At 40.2% G+C, this 23,592-nt stretch overlaps 1 protein-coding gene across 3 annotated transcripts; it reads right to left on the bottom strand.

The window, feature by feature from the left end:
• Positions 1-51: 51 nt before the first annotated feature.
• adgrg1 (adhesion G protein-coupled receptor G1) lies at positions 52-22,418 on the bottom strand. 3 transcript variants are annotated; one of them, XM_078247637.1, is made up of 15 exons: positions 21,911-22,418; positions 14,527-14,596; positions 12,725-13,008; positions 12,023-12,209; positions 11,649-11,694; positions 11,339-11,423; positions 8,157-8,273; positions 7,812-7,919; positions 6,189-6,231; positions 5,992-6,098; positions 5,690-5,805; positions 5,286-5,548; positions 4,391-4,490; positions 3,869-4,143; positions 52-2,511 (listed from the first exon to the last, which is right to left on the bottom strand). In XM_078247637.1, exons 2-15 carry the CDS (start codon positions 14,585-14,587, stop codon positions 2,384-2,386), a joined length of 1,920 nt encoding a protein of 639 aa, XP_078103763.1. In that variant the 5' UTR covers positions 14,588-14,596; positions 21,911-22,418; the 3' UTR covers positions 52-2,383. The 3 variants fall into 3 exon arrangements, with proteins under 3 accessions (XP_078103763.1, XP_078103685.1, XP_078103845.1); XM_078247559.1 differs by having other exon boundaries at positions 14,527-14,599; positions 21,911-22,417; XM_078247719.1 differs by having other exon boundaries at positions 5,286-5,545; positions 14,527-14,599; positions 21,911-22,416.
• Positions 22,419-23,592: the final 1,174 nt, after the last annotated feature.

Here is a 23,592-nt window from a genome sequence, read left to right as displayed (position 1 = left end):
TGTGGTCCTTGATGTAAAGAGAGCAAAGATGCATATTACCCACAAACCCAATAGAACAAATACCCAAACTTTTTAATCTTTGGAACACAGAAAGTTCCCAGTGACGACCACTAGGCTAGGCAGACAAGAGTGCCATCTGCTGACACTGAAACACCACAGCAGTGAGCACCTATTAGCACTGTACAATGCAATACTTTTACAAATTCATCATGACTTTTCTGGTCATATTGGTGGTGGAGACACCTTGTGGTTTGAGGCCATCTTCACACGCTTTGCCTGCATTGGATGGCAGTGCAGATAAAAGTCATGTTTGCTTTTCCGGTGAGAGTTTAGTCAGCTTCTTGCAGCACTGAGTTTTATGATCTTGGGGAATGAAAACTGTTGACAGACATAGTAGCAGAGACATTGAGAATTCCATAGAAAAGCAGCATATTTGTGAAGAGAACAACAAATGTCAACCCCCCCAGGAAGGAAACACAGGCACAGATAAGGAGGGATGGCTGCGCAGGAAAACAGCAAGCTTCGAAAGTGCTTACTTTGCACTGGTGCACACTCGCGTATGCGCACACACACATTATTTTAAGCAACTTTTTTTTATTAGCACTCTATTAACATCTATCCACTAAAACTCAACTATACACAATCATGTGAATGACATACAATTTCACCTTGGAAAATAAAAAATTGCAAATATCACACACTAAACACAAACTTGACGGTTTTGCTGGAGATGAAATAAACGTCATACAGTCAAATAATATATACAGGAATAGGGCATTTCTGTTTTAAATCGGACTACATATAGTTAAATATAACTCAATTTAAAGTTTTGGTCCATTTTTCTGATTATGTTTTATGTTAATTGTAACATTATATCCAGCTATTATTTTACATTTTGTATATGAAATGTCTTTCAGAGATTCTATACATACATTTTCTTTTAAAGACTGAAAATCTAAAGTGCTACAAGGACTTAAAATTAGCTATAAAACAAATGCTTACGCAGTACAAAATAAAATAAAAATAAAAAAGCTTATCTAAGGTCCAAGGAGAGCTTCAGTAATAATAATAATAATATATAGTTTTTCTTTGCAGACAGTACAGTATAATGGAAATCATTTAAGATCCTCACATTTCTCTGTCTCTTTATATCCAGTTTACAATTTAAAATACCTCAAATAAATTCTTTCTCTTCTACAACCAGACCCAGTCTAGTTATTCTACGACGATAGGCTCCAGGCCTGTATTATGAGTATTATGAGTATTATGAGTATTGTGAGTTCCTGAGAGATGATGTCATTTATTCTCCACTGTCCCAGAGAAGATAAATCAAGTACATTTTATGAACCAGTATTGAGTAGGGATGCACCGAATCCAGGGTTCGGGTTCGGCTGAATATTGGGCTTGTTGACGGGGTTGGGTTTCTGCCGAACCCTACGCTCTCACTCCGCGCGCTACGCTGGTCGACTTAATGACGACGCCGTTGATTACGTAGGTGGAGCGCTCAATGCAGTAGGCTCTGAGAAAGTGGAAATGGAATTTGTGAGCAGAAAGTGTTGTTTGGCAGTACTTTCAGTCAAAAGAAGGCCATTCAAGTCCAGCTACATGTTCAATCTGCAATGCTGATTAGTCTGGCGGTGGCGAGGACCCTAAACAATACACAACATCACCGCTGTTACAACATCTGGTATGAAACAGCCGAAAGAATACGAGTTGTGCATGAAGGAATCTACAGACAGCAGCCAGAATGCAGCAACTTCAGGTTCAGTTTCGGATTTGGCAGAATCTTAACCAGTGGATTCGGTATTTGGCCGAACCCCAAATATCTGGATTCGGTGCATCCCTAGTTTTGAGTGGATCTTGTTGATTAAAATACTTCCAGCAAGGTGATTATGAAAAACTATTCCCCATGCATGTGCAATCTGTGGCTGTAATTAAACAAAAGTAATGTATTGCACAAGGGACAATTTGCTTACTCTTCACCTCATGAGATGACTAATGAACACTATTTGCACCCACGAGAATGAAGTCATTTAACTTGACAAGCTGGTGCTCCAATAAGGCGATGTCTGTGAATTTCACTCAGTGTGCTTGTGTTTACCAACCCAGCTGGTCTGTGATGTTTAAAACCAGAGGATACCAGAAGAATGAGAGGTGTAAGACGTATGGAAAGCTCGCTCACTGCTGTTTTGAGTCACTCTTCAGTTGTGGGATGATGACACTCCACTTTTCCCAGCAGAAACCACAACTGACAACAGAATTTCAGCTGTAGAAACGGTGTCACAGCCAGTGCGTTTTTCTCTCCATTTGGTTAATTACTTTGATAAGAAGACTATGACTAAGACTGCTGCAGCGTTGATGTGCCACATGTTTTTAAGTCCATCTAACTCTTCTCCTGGGACTGCAGCATGTGTTGCCTGGTAGACCCGGTGCTGGTGCTGCCCAGAGCAGAGCCCCCAGCCTGTTTCCGTATCAAGTCCAGCATGTAGAAGCGCAGCATCAGGAAGAAACCTGGGAGAACAGAGCACAACCAAGGTTCAATCATTACTTTGTTTTCTCTATTTATAGGGTAGGTTTAGGCAGGTCTTAAATACATACATACATATACTTTATGTAAATGACACAAGACAAACATCTTCCGGTGGGAAAAACTAACTTGACCTATTTTCAAAACTAATCTGAGGTAGAAAGTAATCAAAATATATAGTAACTGTAGAATGTTGTTACTTATCAGAATTTTGAAACAAACAAACATGCACTTTAAAGATGTGCAATCTAAATGAAGAATCTACTCCATTAGCTTCATTAGCTGTCACAGGACGCTGGTATGTGTATCCCCTAACATTTTTAAAGAACTGTGAACTGTGTGAAAGTTTGTTGGTTTGGCTCTGTTGATAAAGTAAAAGTTTGCCTGTCAGTAATCCCTGGTTTTATTTCTAAGTATGTTGATTAAAACCATTTTGCTGCAGCTTCTCACTTTAGGTTTGAGTTGTTTTGAGACTAGTGGGTGGATTCTATTACCTTTAAACAGAGCTAGGCCAGGAGTCTTTATGCTAAGCTAAGCTAGCCGGCTCCTGGCTGCAGCTTCATATTTGCCATACAGACATGAGAGTGGTATGAATCTTATTACCTAACTATCGGCAAGAAAGCAAATGGGTGTTGTGTATTTCCCATAATGTCTAAGTATTTCTTTACATGTTTAATAAATACATAAAATTCAAATAGAACAAGTTATATCATCAAACTGTCACGTTAGCCAGCTGGCATGGAAAAGTATCTTACTGAGCTACCGATGTGCAGCAAAAATGGGGTTAATGAGTGGAATTTTTGGACCTTAATCAAAAACAAGCCCCCTTCATGTGACAGGAAACTGCTTTTCTTCTGATAGGCAACAGTAACAGAAGGCCTTGATTAACCATGGCCATTGTCTCATTCCCACACTGATACAATGGACCACTGGCCCCAAATACACGGCCAACAATGAAAATACCCCTGACTATATATAGTTCAACGTTCTGTGAATGTGGTAATAACAAGATGATGTTACAGTTACTAAAATATGTAGCTTGTCATGATTTATGTTAAGTCTTTTTTTACTCTTTGGATCAGTATATTTGCCTAGGTGAAAATGACGTAATGCAATGTAAAAAGTCTGGTGACACTGTATAATGGGTGAAAATGCAAGTATATCCTGTTGTGATAGTTCTGTGGTATGGTCTCTTGTAAATGAGAAGAAAATACAAAACATAAACATAAGTGAATAGAAGCTGATAGCAAAATATAACAACATCATATAGACGGCAGGTATAATGTGGACTGACTGAAGTCTATATGTTTTTAACTGGCACAGTACACCGCAAGCACAGACCTTGAAACGAGTTGAGGATGCAGGAGAGGAAGAGAACAAAGTCAGAGAGCGGACCAAAGTCCAGGAAGGTCAGACCCCAAGTTGTCCCAAAGAGGCAGCTGAGGCCCCAGATGCTGAGAAAAGTCACACGGCTCTGCCTCCATTCCTCCCTGGTGCGGATCTCCCTGTAGACCAGGAAGAGCATCACAATGCCCGAGGACACCAGGACGGCCAGGATTGTCATAGTGGTGAAATAGTGGGCGAGCAGGGCCTCGTGGTTCTCTTTCATCCAGCACCTGGAAACACCAAATGCACTCAGAGCTAATAATCCCAAAGAGGACCAAGACAAGGCCAGAATAATGTTCAAATGAATTCAGTTTTTTTCTAAAAACAGACATACCATCATATTCCTGCTGATGGCTACTGTCAACACACAGGTTGTGGGACTTTGTGATTGACTGTTAACTTTTATTTATACAGTATCCACGCACTGCTGCGTCTGTTTCTCTACAGCAAATATCCTGTTCAAATAATCGTGCTTACATCAGATAAGGATCGGAGACGTCATCGCTCGGCACCACCTTTCTCACTCCATAAATGTCACCGACTGCAGCCAGGATGATTATAGGAAGAGCAGGGAGAACTGGAGAAGAATTTTCAAAGGGCATACATTAATAACCTGTTTACCTGCATGAGCCATGAAGATTTGCATCAAACTTTTACTCGACGTGGAGGCCCTTTTCAGACTTGGTGATAAAGTTCCCTAGAGATTGGCATGGGGTACTTTCCATAAAATCATCTCTCAATGCAAATCAAACCAGCTATTAGGCTAACTGAAATAAAACCATGCCAATCTCTATGTATGGTGAAGGGTATGTGATGATGTGGGGGGGGGGGGGCTATTTTAATTCCAAAGGCCAAGGGAACTTTATCAGGATGCATAGTATCCTGGATCCATGAAATAACTGGCCTTTAAAAATAATAATCTGTCTGCCTCTATGGGAATTTAACATAGGGGTGTACAGACTTTTGTTGCCAGCAGTTTAGACATTAATGGCTATGTGTTGAGTTATTTTGAGGGGACAGCAGTTATACAAGCTGTACACTTAATACTTTACATTGTAGCAAAGTGTAATTTCTTCAGTGTTGTCCCATTAAAAGATATAATGAAATATTTACTAAAATGTGAGGGGTGTACTCACTTTTGTGAGATACTGTACTGTATGTATATATATATATAATTTTTTTTTTGCTTTTGTATTTTCATCAGTTTAAACTGCCTGTCATCCTGGCCATGGGATGGGTCAAACATTTGAGCTTATGTGCCCATTGACTGCTGTGCGGTGTTGTTTATATAAAAAAAAGAATTAAAATAAACCTTGATTAAAAGAAATGTGCCATGAAGTACAGTTGTAGAAATATTAATTCACATGCTCACCGAAGCCGACCAGGTTCCATACATATGGCTTTGGGGGGGGGATGAAAACCATGTAGACCAACCAGAAGGTGTGGAAAACTTCTATGCCCATCCAGGTGAAGGAGCTGAGGAGGGTGTAGTGGAGGCCCGCCCCCACCCAGGGGCACACACTCTCCCCTCCCACGTTGGCCAGGACCCCAGTGAGGAAGAAGAGCAGATTGAGGAAGGCGAGAGACACAGCTAAGCCTAAGTGGATGGGTACGGACTGCTCCTTTGATCGCCTGCTAGAGGGAGAGTGGAATGAAAAGGAATAGGTTATTAAATTGTAAAAGAAATATATATATATATATATATATATATATATATATATATATATATATATCTTTTCCATAAACTGCATACGCTCTCAGAAAAGTAGCCTTAACCTCTTCCTGCAGAGATGAATGATGAGAGCAATACAGCTGATCACAGACACAGCACAGCCCAGAGATGTAATGGCGGTCAGTGCCAGGAGGTGGCGCACTGAGCGAGGCTCCATTTGCTGTCAAGGGACACAGAGCAATGAGCAGAGCAACAAGGCCTTCATACACCAACATATGAGCATGTGTAACAGTGTCTGTATGTGTGTGTAAAATATTTTTGTTTTGTAGTTGATTAATGTTAATAATGCTCCGTGCATACATGCTTTGTTTCTTGTGTAAAAAGAAAAAGTAGCCGCATGTCTCACCACTAGTACAGAGAAGTACGTGAGATGGTTACAGAGACACTCGGTGTATTTGGCTCCTTTCTGTTCTGTCTTGCATCCATCCTCCAACCAATTGACCTGTGACGGATCTGCACAAAGACAAATACAGATTTAAAAATACGTAAACATCATATATCAGATATATGTTGTTTATAAGGTTGGTTCTAAAGGGTTCCAACCTCTCCTGGTGTCCCATGAAACACATCTCCTTGATTGCATTTTCTGAAATGAAAAGAGAGAGAGACAGATGTGAGCTGTAATCACTTCCCATTAAGATGCTGAACATTTTTATTCATATTAACCACGTTTCAAGGTAACCCTTGCACCCTTTGATTCAGTAATGATTGAAAGAGCCGCCACTGTAATTAGTCCTATCAATCAAGTCCTACATGTAAAATCTGGCTTGATGCGTGAATACATCACCCCAGATAGTTCAAGTCACACTTTAATATCAATAATACAGATATCGTACAGGTATGACACTAAACGATTGGTTTATGTGCATTGCAGAGAGGAAGCAACAGACAATCCTAAGCGCACAGACAGCGACATCTGTTTTCGCAACATGTGAGGTAAGAAAATAAACCATCATGTGGTTTCTGTGTGTTCTCTGTGTTCATAAAGTAGACGGACGGCTTGAAGCAGACGTCATGGAACGAGCAAGGAGCGTGTGTGTTTTTTTTTTTTTCAACAGCATCTGCAGCAAACCCACATTTGAGAAGATTGTGAAATGTATCCAACTCAACTCTTCATAACAAGACAATATAATGTGGACACTAGGGGTGGAACGGTACATGTATTCGTATTGAACCGAAACGGTACGGGCGTCTCGGTTCGGTACGTGAATTTACGCTGCGAATACACGGTATAAAAATAAATAAAATTAATGAATTAATGTAATGCGGAACTACTGTTAGATACGAGTTTCTTTAGGGACACCCTTTACGGACCCCCCGCTCTGAAGCTCCACCTACATGTCGACGGTCCAGTGAGTGAGTCAGAGCTAGCAGCAATAAGGACGAGTAGCCTAGCCTATAGGAAGTGGTATCGACCCACAAGAGTAAGAAGACCCGCAGGCCTCTTTATGAGTCAGTTACAGTAGTACAGGCGAGAGAGGCGAGGTGGATAAGACGAGGACTGTGTGTCGGCATTGTTCAGCAGTTGTTGGGTATGTGAGTGGAAATACATCTAACATGCTAACGCATATCCGACGCCATCACCCACGTGCCAATCACTGGAACGAGACACATTTTTTTTTCTCCAACTTTTCCTCCCTACAGTGCTTAACCAGCCTTTAGATACAAATATAAATAGGGCCAAAACAATCACTGAAGCAATCAGAATTTACATGTCATCTTCAATTTTCTTTTATCTTTTGTGGGGGAAGGTCTCGCCTAAGTAGAATTTTGTTTTGTTATTATTCTATGTAATTTACACTTTCATAAATAAGAAATGCTGTATTTTCAGTTTTATAGCTGATTGTCTTATTTTGTTTACAAGTTCCAGATGGAGTCTGGAGATGATGTGGGGTACTTACTGTTTACATCATACTTTACATACTTCAGGCTGTTGCAGCTAGCTCAGGGGAGAGACTAGATGACACTAGGTGGTACAGCCCGAGACATGCACAATAAAAAAAATTGCCTTCTGCATTTTTGTTATGCTTTTCCCTCCATTGTACCGAACCGAACCGTGATGTCTAAACCGAGGTATGTACCGAACCGTGACTTCTGTGTACCGTTCCACCCCTAGGGGACACGCACTGATACAGACAAAAAGGCACAAAAAGCACACAAACTTACGTCATGGTGAAAGCCAATCCTGATTGGCTCAGACAGATCAATGATCACCTCGTTCTCCACAGTGATTTCCACCACATCATCAAGAACCCTGTGCTCCTTGTGACCGTCCTGGAACACACACACACACACACACACACATTTACCTTTCCCCTGATATAACACAGTCTACATATTTATACACAGGAGAACTGGAGTATTTCAGTGTAGATGTCATGTCAGTAGAATTTATATATTATTTCAAAGTCTAGGCTTGGATCAAGAAAAATGGCAGACACTATGGTGTGTGAAGTCACACTGACATATCTTCATGGTGGCTGTGTTGATCGAGGGCGGACATAGCCTTACCTGGAACAGGGAGTTGTTTTTGAAGAAGGTGCAGACTACTTTGCTTCTCAGTTTTGCAGCTTTTTTTAAAGCAGGGGGGAGATAGACAATAATAGTGGATTCTGCACCTCTAGTGGCCTGGAAAACAGAATTTACACAGAGAAAGGACCACTGCAAAGTTAGAGCAAGCATACCAATGTTTGGGTCAATTCACTTTCATGCCAATGCATGAACAGTGAACTGGAAAACCGCTATCCATAAACCAAGCCTCGATTCTTAGCCATTTCAATAAATACAGGATGTAGGAACAATGTCAACAAATTAAAATGTTTTAAAGTTTTGAATTTGGAGTTGAATCAATGACTTGAAGCACCCTGATGCTCTTTTTGTGACTGTGCATCACAAGCCCATGCTGTAATTAGTAGATCAGCACGTTTGATTGCCGGGTACTTACACAAATGGCCATATTTTAAGATGGTTAGGAGGACAAATGTCTGCTTTCAAAATCCCTCCTCTAGTTGTCAGTAAAAATGCTGCTATCATTCTCTTTCATGTGGTTAACCTCTCACCTATTTTCTCAACTAAAATGTTAACCCAGTTACTCATTCGCTGGGTTAAAAACCTGCTATAAAGTAAGCCAATGAATAAAAATGGCAAACCACAGTCACAGATGTGAAGCAGCATACTCACTCTCAGGATGTTATACGCTTAGAGGAGGGGTGTGACGAGACACTCGGCGAGACACACCAGACACGAGATTGGGTTCACGAGAACGAGACGAGATTTTAACACTATTTTAAAGAAAACTTCAATTAAGAAATACAGTATGACTGGAAAAATAGTCTTTCCTCAGAGAACCAAGGTTACAACATAACCAAGCGTTTGCAGCGGTAAACAATAGAGGTGTTGAAATTGATCAAATAATCAACGCAGCGAGATGCAGACATGGATGATGCTGCATCGATGCAGTGGCCCATCATAATCGATTATAACGCAATGATGTTGCTCGTTAATTTTCCGGCCGCAGCATAAACATTCAAATGAAAAATAACATTCTCAGTAGCCTTTGCCGTAGCAGGTGACTAGTTTTTGTTTTTGAGCTGTGTTTCTTAGACTAACAGCTAACTGTAAGTTGGATTTCTGTGTGTTTGCTTCACTGAAGATAACGTCCTGCACGTCCACACGAGCTACCACCAACTCTCTCGCCGTGTGTGGGTGTATGTATGTGTGTGTGTGTGTGTGTGGGTGTGGTAACACAGTGGTTTGATAGGGTTTGAGTATGTTTTACATTGAAACTGCTGTAAGGAGGAATCATTTTGTGTAGCTGGAGTGTTTTAAGTGGAAACTGATAGAGAAACGGGTAAAGGGGTAGTTGTGTGTAATATCATTTGAAGAAATATTGCAGTTAGCATATTTGAAGGGTGTGATTTGTGTTATGTTTTTTTTTTATTATTCAATCTAACTAAATATTATTTGTACATTTAAGTTATCGTTCAGTAAACAATACCTTTTTTGTTAAAGTGGTCAGTTATTCCAATACAGCACAATAGATTTACTGGTTAAAAGTAGGGTGGTATATGAGTAATCCAAAATAGGTCAAACCTTCCTGGTAGGTTACCTTAAAGAAATGAACCCAAACACCTCATCATTCCAGTCTAAAGTTTCTTATTGCAGTTTGGACAATGCAAGTTTGTCAAGTCAAATATCCTATATGGCTTTAATAGAATTTTTTTTTTGACGTATCGTGATGCATCGAGATATTGAATCGAAGACATGATAATTGTAATCGAATCGGGAGATCAGTGAAGATTCACACCTCTAGTAAACAAGGAAGTAGCTGCTCTTATATTGATTAATGACCATTTTAAGACGAGGGGGGAACATTTGTCTTTGTTTAATATCATTAAAAGTAAAGTTAGGTTTTGCTTTCTTCCGACTCATTAAAAAAGACAGAAAGAGAGCGATCTGTGCGAGTCAGCGCCACACTGAAGGGCACGCTGCAGTCCGTGTGTGTATGTGTTGGGCGCGAGTAAGAGAGAGGGAGAGAGAGAGAGAGAGAGAGAGAGAGAGAGAGAGAGAGAGAGAGAGAGAGAGAGAGAGAGAGCGAGAGAGAGAGAGAGAGAGAGAGAGAGAGAGAGAGAGAGAGAGAGAGAGAGAGGCTGGGTTGGCTCAGTTGGTAGAGCAGGCGCACATAAAAAGAGGTGTATGCCTCAATGCAGAAGGTCCAGGGTTCAAGTCAGACCTGTGACAATTTCCTGCATGTCTTCCCCCTCTCCCTTTCTTATCTAGCTGTCCTTTCAATCAAAGGCTGAAATGCCCCAAAAACAAAAGAGAGAGCGGCTGTACTCTCTAACGCTGGGTTTTACCGGCAGCTTTTTACAACTGCATCTCCGCTACCGCTCTGAAAAAGTGAACTCAGAGTCAACTTCGGGATCTTCTATGCTAATGTAGAGGCCCAAGCCTTTTTTTACCTAATTAATAATCAAAATGTAAAATCACAAAATTCATCCTCCTTAATTATTAAAAATTGTCAGTATCGTATCGTCGATATTGGCCCTGTTATTACTTGGTATTGGATCGATACCAAATACTGCAGTATCGCACACCACGACCGTCTACTGGCTACTGCTCTGCACTTGTGACCGATATCGCGAAACAATTTTTACCTTGACGAGAAGTCTCGTCACATTTTAATCTCGCGAGATCTCGTCGCACCTCTGAGTGAATGAATGAATGAATATGTATGACAGTTAATTTTCTGAATTAATTATTAACTGCACTTTATACAGTATATACTAATTAATGTAAACTAAGAGACTAAATCCTTAATTGTCCATATCCGACAAGAAATGCGTTGTTTTCATCCATTGCTGCCGATGAAGAAGACATTTTAACTTTTTATTTTATCTTTGCAGTAGCTATTGCTATATATTATATATATTATTTGTTTTCTTAAACAAAACAAGCTTTATGATGAGTATTAAGTTATCAAGTCACTAACTAAAAAATAATCAGTGTTTTAAATGATTGCCTTATGAAACTTCCCTTCACTAGCAAAACGTGTTCAACGGTTCAGTTTCTGTTTGTGACTCAGAGGAAATTTTGAATATGCGGGTAATGTGCTCTGAAGAAATAGAAATGTAAATGTTGTTTCAAAAAACAACACAGCAAACTTGAACTCTTTTTGTGTGTGTTAGTCTTACAGGCGCTGTGACGTTTTGGCCTTTGAAATTCTCTCCCATCTCCATCTCGGAGCTGTGAGGGCAGCGATGCTGAGCCCTGGACGCCCTGGAGACACACAACCACACACCACCATGATATTAGGTTAAAAAACTGTGGTTTCAGATGGTCTTTTAAAAGAAGAAAGGTTATTTTATAGCCAACGCCCTTATATAGTATAACGTTTAGCTTCCTGTTTTTAGTCAAAGTCCCCTTGATTACAAAAACACAGTCATGCTACTTCGACAGTCAATGTGATGGTGCATTTGAGGGAAAAAAAAGAGAGGAAATTACATGTTGACTTGGGAGGATCCCTGGCTCTCTTGATCACATAATGTCGCTGCAAAAGAAGCCCAGTTTTGAATTTGACAGGTTCAACATTTAGACTATGACACTCAAATCAAAATCTGACTCTAAAGCCCATTTGTATCATCTTTGGAGATTGGGTAGAATTAACTCTTGAGTCCTTTTTGTTAATAAGGTATTCCACATTTAAGTATTACATACATGTGACTTAAAAAGTGTAACAATCAATGTGGAAACACCGACTCATAGGAGCAGAAAATAAAACAGAACATCTTCAATGTATGTACAATCAGTAAAACCTTCATCTTGATAAATAGATTCCATTTACAGATGTGCTGTAGGTAACATTCATTCTTCCTTACTGCAGTTGATGTGATCTCCTTTAAATATGTAGGCTCTCATTATTTTGTCTGTGATCAAATCAGTGTTGGCCATTCCATCCTTGATGCCGTAGGTTGCTCCGCCTGTGTTGGCACCATTAGACAGATCAGTGCAGCAGGAGCGCTGCATTCTGTCAGGCCAGCACAGAATAAGGTTCTCTCCTCCAACCTGAACAGCAAAATAAGAAAAACTGATCAGTGCTTTCCCATTCTCTCACAGTGAGCCAGCTTTGAAAAGGTACAACAAGTACCTTGTATCACATTTTAGTATGCTTTCCTAGTTGACAAATCTAATAATAAGAAGAAGAATTTATACTTTATTAATCCCACAAGGGAAATTACAATGTTTTCACTCTGTTGTTATTATACACATTACACACAGGCCTGAATCACACACACATGCTCAGTACCTCTACATGCACTAATTGAAACATGTCAGAGTGAGTGGGGGTTCAGTGCCTTGCTCAAGAGCTCTCCAGCTACCAGTCCACCACCATACTTTGGTCCATATGGGAACTTGAACCAGCAACTGTCCGGTTCTCAACCCATCTCCCTAATGACTGAGCTACTGTCAGTGCACAAATAAAGTAACCTGAAAGGTTTACTTGTCTTCAAAAAATGGTTATATATTAACGTTAAAATGTCGCACTGCATGGAAATTTCTCAACAAAATCCTCGTCTTGCCTCCTTTTTGTGATTTAGCTGCAGCTTCAACTGGCCAAGAATTGGCTCCCAGTACAGACAGAATGGAGTTTCCTCCTGTGACTCCAGTCCAAACTTCCCGAGGGCAATCCTGTCAGACCGCCTACACTGAGCTGTGATCTGCCCGTCGATGGACAGGGAGCTCCGGTTAGCCGAGACTGAGATCTCGCTACAGCCTGTGGTCAGGTCAACGTTCAGCATCAGGGAGTCATTGCCATGACGCCAGGTGCCACAGAACTTCCAGTCCAGGTCATGTTCGCTTGAACCTAAAGGAGACAAAAGTATGCACACATAGACAAAATGTGGCTTGATGTTTAGTTTTCCTTGAAGCGTTATTATGGTTATAAAAAAATACATTCAATCTAAATAAGAGTCGGGAATGCAATGCTGACACTGGAGGTTTCAACACATGAGCTCACACTAAAACATGTTCATCACGAAATACTGATCTCATCAGTGGTGGAAGAATATTCAGATTAACTAAGGTAAAAAAAAAGGAGGGGCTTATTTTTTTAATTTATATACTACTGCCATTGAGGGATCACTAAGGGATAAATACATATCTTCATCCATAATAATACATCATCGTTTGTTTGTTGGTTGGTTATATTTTGTATTATGATTCTGAATTTGCAAAGTAATTAGTAATTAAAGGCGTCCAATAAATATAGGAGAGTGCATTGTAGTGGAGGAGATGTATAAAGTTAAGTACCTCGAAATTGTACAGTACTTGAGTAAATGTAGTTAGTTACTTCCCACCACTGGATCTCATCCAGTTCTGATTTAGTGATATTTTTATGAAAATAATGAAAATCAGTATGTGTCAACTGTTTTTTTTTTTTTTAAACCACACCTTCCAATTTTCTTATGGGCTCAAATATTGGTCACGGTCACATTTTGGACTTGTGTAAATGTTGAGTTAATTTTCTATGTACCACATATCTAGAACAAAGTCCCAGAACACTGCAGCTCCGCTGCAACACTCAGTTCTTTTTAAACCGAGGCTGAAGACTTTTCTGTTTGATGCTACCTTTTTATTTAAAGCATCAACAAGCTTTTATTCTTGTATGTCATACCTGTCTTAACCTAATTAGCTGGGTTTATATTCCCTTCAACACGTTTTTAACTAACCCTTGTGTTATCTTCCTGTCGACGATGCAACTTTTAGTTTTTCTGGGTCAAAATTTAAAAAAATCTTTTTGGTCGTCTTTTTCAACACTTTTGTCGCTTTCCCTCAATGTTTTCGTCACTTTCCCTAATGTTTTTTGTCACATTATCTGATGTTTTTGTCAATTTTTTTCCCCTTTTTCTGCGCTTTTTCTGACATTTTTGTCACATTTTTCAACATTCATCAATTGTTCTTCAAATGCTATAAGATTGAATAAAACACCCAAATTCAATGAAAGTAGTGAACTTGTGAGGAGCGTTGTATGGAACCATCCATGTTATTTTTTTGACAATTTGGTTGAAAGAAACCCAAAGTTCTGATATAGAAACTTTTTGAAAATGGGTCAAATTTCCTTTCACGATATTTATATTGCGCCAGCTGATGACGATAAAAAAAACGATATATTGTGCAGCCCTAGTGGTGTCTGAAGTTTTTATCATATGTTGTATCTGAATGTCTCTTCTTGAATATGTCTACACCTGACAACACACACCACATACAGAAACAGGCCCAGCAGAGCTACAGTGTTTAGCAACACAGTTGTGACAATGAACATGAAGCTAAAAGAGCTACTTAACGTAACGTAACGTTTTTTTATCAAGTATGGTTATCTCACCTGCTGAGAAGATGATCAAGACAAACACAACCCTCAGACTGTCTCTCAGTCGGGGCTCCATTGGTAACAACTGCTGTTGGGAAACAGAGAAAGAGAAATGCAGTTGTAAAAGAGGAACACGTATAGTAATTCTGCATAGACAGGGAGAGCAGCCAGTCTCAGCGAAAAAAATAAAAAAAACTTCAAACCTCAAGGCTGCTGATAAAGTGGAAGATTAAAGGAAAAAGCATTGGGTGCATTTCCTGCTAGATTTGAACTGTAAAAGGCAAATTCTAATGAAACACAAGAATATCACTTTAATTCTTTCTATGTGCAAACACACATCCTGTATAAAACAAAAGGTCTCTAAGATGTCTGCTTTGTTATCAATGAATACAAATGAGTTCATGTTCAAAATACACACAGGGACCTTTCTGTAATGTTATCAATGGAAACAGTCTTTCCCTTTAACACGCACACACACACAATTCAGTCTTTCAGCTATAGCAAGTTGGTTTTTCTCTTTGCACGGAAAGAAGTAAAATAGCTGATATCGACTGTTTCGATATTAATACACTGCAGTCATTACAGTATTTAGAGTAGAAGAGAATAAAGTATACATTTCCCTAAAAACAAACACTGAGAATCATGTGTCACCACACAGCATGTGTCAATTAACCACACATACAAACACACACTCATTTCTGTCATTTCCATTTTTCTACCAAACATGCTATCTCATTCAAGCTGGGAAATGTCACATAGACATTTCAGTTTTACTTGTTTCCTGCATGATATGCTGCATAATAACCCACTTGCCAGCTTTGTCACAGCGCAGACACCTTGCAATTTAAAAAACTAAAAACAGACACTGCATGTAAGACTGTGTGGAGTTCCTGTACTGTGTTAACCGTCACTGAGAACATGTGTGGCGTGCAGACAAACAGCAGTCGTGGAAACAGACCAGTCGCGAATGTCCTCAGCATCACAGGATGGGAAACACAGACAAAAGCAGAAAGGCAGCAGTGGAAAGAAAAAGACAGTGCTCCATAATCTGGGGGGGGGGGCTCAGTTGGCTATTTATAACTATGTACGCTGAAATAAACACCTGATACTCAAGAAGGACCTGAACCTTGGACAACCACTCAGAGACAGACTGATAAACAGCCAGGCTCCTGGGTGACTTGATCATGCTCGCTAAGCTTTAGCTGATATAGCATTCTTGCTTTCTAATTGCCCTGCAAAATAGCAATCTTTCAACAAGCTGTCTGAAAACTCCATAGAGCAATAGTCTTACTAACTAACTAACTCATGATCAAGCTCAGTATAACTGCAAAGCATAAAATTGAACCAACAGGGTTGTATTTTAAGCTTTTTACGGCCTAGAGTGTGTTAGGTAGCAGAAGCCGCATATTCAAAATGTATAGAACAAAACTAGCCCTAGTCCCGTTGAGGCTAGCTTCCAGGCTTATCGCTTAACTAGTGTTAGCATTTACCAACCGGACTCACAACTTGACATTGGCTACAGTTGCCTAATCAAAACATGTATCAATCAAACGTACAGTACCTTCACAAAATGCCCGTCTAAAATACATGTTCTAGCTTTAGGTTACTGGAACCATCCTCTATGGTTCACCTGCTAAAGCCTTAATTAAACTCCAGTACATCCAAAACGCTGCTGCCCATCTCCTCACCCACACCCGTTCCCGTGATCACATCACTCCTGTCCTTCAGATCCTCCACTGGCTCCCTGTTTCCCAACGCATCCAGTTTAAAGTCCTCCTCCTCACGCACAAAGCCCTCCATAACCAGGCTCCTTCCTACTTCACAGACCTGCTCCAAAATGCCAGTAAAGTTAGACCATTATAAACAGTATCATGCAGTATTGGAATAGTGCAATGCAATGATAAAATAGACTAGATATAACCATGGTAAAGCTTCATGCTATGGGTCCCTAGTATCCTTGTCAAAATGATCAATTAAAAGCACTATGTGACAGAAAAAAAAAAAAAAAAAGAAATTGCACAATGCAGCATTGTAAAAACCAAAAACAGTACAAACAGAACACATCATATAAAAAACACAGTATGGGAGAATGCATTTGTCCATGTACGCTGAAGGTAAAAGTTTCAGCAGCTATCACTGTGTTGGAGTAAAGTCTGTAATTGTGGGGGCAGAGACAGATTATGGAGGGCACTTACAGTAGCATACTGATTCAGTGCAATCGTGGCTCTACGGGGGGAAAACAAGTCGGACCCATGGCTTAGCGTCATAGCAAAAGTAGTGTTTCCAGCATGTGTTTAAATGTCATGTTTAAAGACGAGCATTCCCACCAGTTCTTTTAAAAGACAGTACATGACTTATTATGTATATCCACGTTTGACATTCACGATACATTTTTCAAACAATGTAATGGGCTTGAAACCAAACAAACTTAGTTCCTCCCTGTAAGTGTCAGAGTCTGGGCCCCCTGGTGGTCTAAACCAGGGATGCACCGAATCCAGGATTCGGCATCGGATTTGGCCAAATATTGGGCTTTTTGACGGGGTTCGGTTTCTGCCGAAACCTTAGAATTGTTTTCCACTGAACCAAACCCTACGCTTGCACTACACGTGCTACGCTGGTCGGCGTTTATGAGTGACTCACGTCCGCCTCGACCAGATCCCACTCATCACGGCTCTCTGACTATAGACAATGAATTGATGAAGAAGAAATCTAGCACTGGGGGAAGTGGCCAGGGTCACCGCAACCACAGGCAGCTACAAGTACAAACAGTGGAAGGCTCAGTTCTCTTAAAATGATTGAGAGAAGGCAAAAAAAACTCTCCCCACTATTAACTATTAATGTATATGTGTCCAAATGTGTACCCTAAATGAACATCTGTAAAAGAAGTGAATTTAGAGATGGATTGTAAACAGTTGAAATGTAGAATGTAAGTGTTTTTTAGTAAATCAGACAATGATGGCGCAACACTGTGCTGTACGTCTTTATATAGTTTTTTTTTATTTCTACCCAAAATGTTTTTGCACTGTTCAGGGGGGACTGTGGCTAAAAATATTTCAAAAAGGGCAGGGTGTAGATTATTTATTTTTTAATTTTATTTTTTAAAACCCACTGCACTAGAGGGCACAGGGTGTGTATGTATGTTTATTTAATATAAAAAAAGTGACTTTTATTTTGTATGGGGCTTGTCAACAGAACATGATTTACAGCTCAAACCACTATAATCTCCCTCTCTCACATAACATTTCAACTCGCTGAATTGCCTTGACATGTAAACTAACTCTCTCTCTACACCCACACCCTCTCTATTGTCCTGCACAGCGCCCAGGCAGCAATTCAGCGCAAGAATTTCCCCTATTCTTTCACTTCCCAGTTCTTATGTGTGTGTGTGTGTGTGAGAGAGAGAGAGAGAGCGAGAGAGAGAGAAAGAGAGAGAGAGAGAGAGAAAGAGAGAGAGAGAGAGAGAGAGAGAGAGAGAGGCACTGACCAAAGCCTGGCATAAATGAATGAGTGTGTGAGACGCAGACTGGAGCGCTGCTCACATACCGTAGACTTTTCTAATTTTTTTTAGTACTATGCCCACACTCATCCTGAAACTTAATGCTTCACTGCACGCGTCACTCCTACACACATATAGGATGATATAGAGCCCTGATGCGTGTTTGTGTTTTATGCGTGAATGCATGCTACATCCGCCCATGCATGAGTGAACTTGACTGGTCTGACACTCCTGTCTTCGCAGTCTGTTGCTTTGTGTTTCTCCAGTAAAAATTCCCATGTGTCTGTCTAATCTCTGTATCATATAGAGGTCTGACTAACACTTGTCTTGTGTGACCTGATGACCTGAAATGGCAGCCAAAATAAAAGGGTGACACAGACAGCAGATAGGTATGACAGACAGAGTGGGAAGTGCGGAATTGCACTACACACAAGTCTGAGTCATTTAAAGATGTATAGAGGTGCAGCATTTTTGTCTTCATATTTAGCCACATTATTAGTAATGTTCGTCTCACTCTACCACTTTGGTCCAGACTGAAATATCTTTTTTTTTACATTTTGATTATTTAGTGAAATGTCTCAACAACTATTGGATGGATTACCATGACATGATTTTGGTGAAGACTTGGCTTTTGCACTAGTGCCTTTATTGAGTCCAAATCTTAATTTGTTCAGTGGTTTGTTAGGTTTATGACCAAAAAAACATGCAAAACTAGACTTTGGTGCTATTGTGAGCATGCTAGCAAATGCTTAATATTGCTGCTGCATGTAAGCATCATCATTGTGAGCATGTCAGCATGCTGATATTATCAGGCAGAAAGGCTGCGCAGCCTCAAAGCCAGAACAACAAGGCTAAAGTGAAGCTTCTTCCCAGAGGCTGGGAGGCTTATGAACTCACAGACTTAAGGCTGTCCTCTGCTCTGTGTATTAAAGGTTTTAGAATATATTTTTTATTTCATTCTAGCTAGGACATGTGTTATTATTTATTGTGTACATTGCTGAGTCAGAGTCACAAATTTGGCTCCTCTGTGTTTTTTAACATGCTTGAATGACAATAAAACTATCTGAATCTGAATCTTAGCTTTTAACTCAAAGAAGAATATAAGGCCACAGGCTGCAGTTGGACACATTGCCTGAATAATTAAAAGATAACAGTCAGATTTGACTATGAATTCTATCAAAAGGCTGACTTGGCTTCCAAATTACACCTCAGATCTAAACTTCAAATACTGTGATATGACCTGTGTTCAGTAAAGTAAAGAACCTTAAAAATACCACTTCCTGCCTTTCTCAAAGTATCTGAAAGTCACATTTTCGGCGACCGCTTTTCATGGCTGTCCTTCTATGTTGCTGATTGCTCACCTGAATGAAATATTTATTATAAATAAATGATTTAATATATTATTTATAAATTATTTTTATTAGTACTTTGGTTCAGCTAAAGCCTGACACAAAGTAACATTTACTTCATTATCTTGCACCTCACATTTACACAGTAGACTAGTTTGGTTTTTGTCCTGCAAGAGTTTCGGTTTGCATTTACCCCACTCGTATACAAGTAGCCGAGTGAAGGAGCAAAGAATGTGCATGGAAGAGTAATTCAAGCAACAAAAGCTGCTCTTTGTTGTCAGGCTTTAGAGCTGAAGTGACAGTGAGCGTGAATTAGGGTCAAAGATCACTGGCTGGTTTGGAGGCTGTTTAAGCCAACACACACACATCTCTGCGCAACATTCACACTCACAGAATGACTATATACTGAAAATTGTGTCAGGGAAAGTAAAACACTACCTAATCGCAGTCTCGCTCACATTTACTTCAAAAACCCACATTGACCTAATTTTCAGATGTCTTTTTGCAAAAGCTGCTGCTGCATGAAGACTGCACTGTGTGTTGTGTACTGCTGCCAACATGGTTACAAGGTAAGATTTGTGTTTGTCTTCCTAAAGCACAATACGAGCAGCAGCTGGCATGCTGTGGCTACTATCTTACATGTTGATTTACAGCAGTATTACTTCAGGACTTGCGTGTAAAGATAACAGGTTACAGTAATGTGCTGATCAGCTACTGAGGAAGCATCCTGAAGTGACATCTTAATACAAGTATTTATAATGACTCTGACTTTTTTCTTCTCACCAGATGCAACAAAGTATCAAATTTGACCCGGCAGAGCTGCGCCAAAGCAGGAATGAGCATTAACGTCCTCTGCACAGAAAGGTATCAACTTGAAGTCGAAGACTAGATTTAATATGGCTGATGTGGAATGTTCCCCAAGCTACATTTGTGTTAGGAACGTGCATTCTTCATGATAGCACCATAGTGATGCAGTGTGCATGTCTGCGTGAGTGTGTATGTGTTCCTTTATCTGTATCTTGCCATCCTCTGTGAGGAAATTGGAGGAGCAGGTGGAATGCTGCAAATATTTCCTTTGGGGGTATGAATAAATCAATAAAACAACACACTCACACACACACACACACATCCACACACACACACACACACACACACGTACAGACAAAAGCCAGCATGTTATTACTGCCTAAATCACCCCCAGCGTGGCCTTAGGTGTGGGTCACAGGGTTTAGTTTGCCATCAGGGGCTTTCTTTTCCTCATTATGAAAAATGATGTTACCACAAAAGAAAAGGAGTTTCTGCAATGAGTCACACATCCTGCAATATTTGCATTTTTAGGGATTTAGGCGTTTAGAAAGAAAAAAAATCTCTCGACCTTTGTCATTTGTTCACTTTCAATTTCAAACATGAAGTGCATCTCTGATGTGCATGTGCTGGTTTACAAATGGTGCAATGCTCCAGGTGTTATTTAGGCTTTTTCACACGTTTTGTTTTTTTTATTGAGTGAGGACTTTTGATTGTGAATCGAGGCCCTGACGGGAAACCACATACTACAGATGTAACAAGAGCCTACATGACTTTGATATCTGCCTTCCACCACCATATCCCCAACACCATCTCTTGATATGGGTAGCCTATATGAGGGCGGTAACAACAACAAAAAGGCTTGCTACAACCCTGTTAAAATAATGAAGGATGCCTTTATGACCCCAGGTAGAGCTGGGCAATATATCAATATTATATTGATATTGTGATATGAGACTAGATATCGTCTTAGATTTTGGATATCGTGATATCATAATATCGTAATATGGCATAAGTGTTGTCTTTTCCTGGTTTTAAAGGCTGCATTACAGTAAAGTGATGTCATTTTATGAACTGACCAGACTGTTTTAACTGTTCTATTATTTGCCTTCACTTACTCATTATATCCACATTACTGATGATTATTTATCAAACATCTCATTGTGTAAATATTTTGTGAAAGCACCAATAGTCAACACTACAATATCGTTGCGGTATTGATATTGAGGTATTTGGTCAAAAATATCGGCATATTTGATTTTCTCCATATCGCCCAGCCCTAACCCCAGGTCCCATATACATCAAACAAACGGTTATTGTTGAAACAAATGATAAACAAATATATTAACTAACACACAGGAGTTACAGGAGAACTGTCATTTAACAGGGGAACGAAAACCAAGCAATGTATATTATTAATAGGATATAAATGCCTTGGGAAAACGGTATCGGCTAACTAAGACTACATCCTGATTCAAATCACACCGATGGGCAGTAAGTTTGCCTAACACATTATTATACAGGATAAGCAATTAATAAAACCTAATAATATATTCCTTAAAAACAAACAAACATTTGAATAGCATTATATTTTAACAGTGATAACGCTATTGTTTTAAAAGGTCGCAAATGGAGGTACAAATGATTATCAGTCACGCTTAAATTAATTTTTATAGCATATAGGCTAGTTACTGTTATAGCCTAGCTTGTTTTTCTAGAAGTATAAAGTTAGTATTTTCCCTAGGCTTACCTTAGTTGTTCTGTCAGTAGTCGAGGTTTCGGGTCTCTTTTCTCTTTCTGATGCCAAAAGCTTCCAGTTAAAACTTCCACTGACTGTTAAAACACACAAACTGGACCCAGTGGGGTAAAATAAGAAATGAAAAGTAGCCCGGCGTTACACACCACTGTGAATAGGCTACCTGGGATGGACCCTCAAATCCAGTCAACCACATAAACAGACTGGTTGACCAGAGGGGGAAAAGAAAGAGAACAAATAATTCGTCTTCACTTGCTGTTTCTTAGGTCAATTCTGACGTCTTCAACGCACTCGAGACGGTGAAATATTTTAAAAATGGAAAGTCCGAAGAACCAGACGCCGCGGCTGAAGTGTTGACTAAAGCCGTCACACAGAGCCTCTGCTCGCGGGGAGACTGTCAGCACGACCTAAGTGTGAACCAGGGCTGTTGTCAAGGCAGCTACAATGAAGGGAGCGCTGTTTCCGGTAATACATCGCAGGGGCGCAAAAGAGAACCAAAGCCCTCTTAAATGAACTGTGAATTTTGCTCACCTTGCTCAAATAAACATTTTCTCTATTTTATAACCCTTGTGTTGTTTTCCCGTCGAACTGCAAGTTATGCCCATTGTAAAATTGTGTCATTTTCTGTTTTTGCATGTGTGCAAAGTAATTTTTTGCCCCTGCCTAAAAAACCACTGCTTACAGAATCAGAAAGGGTTTTATTGCCAAGTACATTTTTTAACACATACAAGGAATTTGTTTTGGTGTTGTTGGTGCACGTCACACATTCTTTAGATTGAATATTAAACAATATAAGTATAGGTACAAACAATATAAGTATAAGTATATTTACTCAGTATGTATTAAGTTAAAAATAAAGAATAAATAAAGATATAAATAAAAAAATAAAGAGAAAAGAGCATTACAGCAGAGAGAGAACAGTGGCATGAAGGTGGAGTGTCAGGGTGGTTTCCGGGCCTTGTTAATAAGGCTAGTGGCGGAGGGGAAAAAGCTGTTCATGTGATGTGAGGTTTTGGTCCTGATGGACCTCAGCCTCCTGCCAGAGGGGAGTGTCTCAAAGAGTGTCCAGGGTGGGAGGGGTCGGCCACAATCTTTCCAGCACGCTTCAGAGTCCTGGTGGCGTATAGGTCCTGGAGCGGCGGCAGATTGCAGCCAATCACCTTCTCTGCAGACCGAATGACACGCTGCAGTCTGCCCTTGTCCTTGGCTGTGGCAGCAGTGTACCAGATGGTGATGGAGGATGTGAGGATGGACTCAATGATGGCTGTGTAGAAGTGCACCATCATTGTCTTTGGCAGGTTGAATTTCTTCAGCTGCCGCAGGAAGTACATCCTCTGTTGTGCTTTCTTGACGAGGGAGCTGATGTTCAGCTCCCACTTGAGGTCCTGGGAGATGGTAGTTCCCAGGAAGCAGAAAGACTCCACAGTGTTAATTGTGGAGCCACAGAGTGTGATGGGGGCAGGTGGGGCTGGGTTCTTCCTGAAGTCCACAACCATCTCCACTGTCTTTAGAGCGTTGAGCTCTAGAGTGTTTTGCTTGCACCAGGTCACCAGGTGGTCAGCCTCCCACCTGTAGGCGGACTCGTCACCATCAGAGATGAGTCCGATGAGGGAGGTGTCGTCCGCAAACTTCAAAAGCTTGACAGACTGGTGACTGGAGGTGCAGCTGTTGGTGTA

The sequence above is a fragment of the Sander vitreus genome, chromosome 1 (assembly GCF_031162955.1).
Source record: "Sander vitreus isolate 19-12246 chromosome 1, sanVit1, whole genome shotgun sequence".
Taxonomy (NCBI): Eukaryota; Metazoa; Chordata; class Actinopteri; order Perciformes; family Percidae; genus Sander; species Sander vitreus.
This window is presented reverse-complemented; position numbering and strand designations above follow the sequence as displayed.

Bases quoted from the DNA above. Each gene is read 5' to 3' on its own strand.
- adgrg1 (XM_078247637.1), bottom strand. From the start codon at position 14,587: ATGGAGCCCCGACTGAGAGACAGTCTGAGGGTTGTGTTTGTCTTGATC. The intron at 5,549-5,689 runs GTTAAGGCTACT...CTCTCCCTCTAG, and splicing joins ATTCATCTCTGCAGGAAGAG to CAGGCGATCAAAGGAGCAGT. The intron at 4,491-5,285 runs GTGAGCATGTGA...ATTCTTCTCCAG, and splicing joins ATGGAACCTGGTCGGCTTCG to TTCTCCCTGCTCTTCCTATA.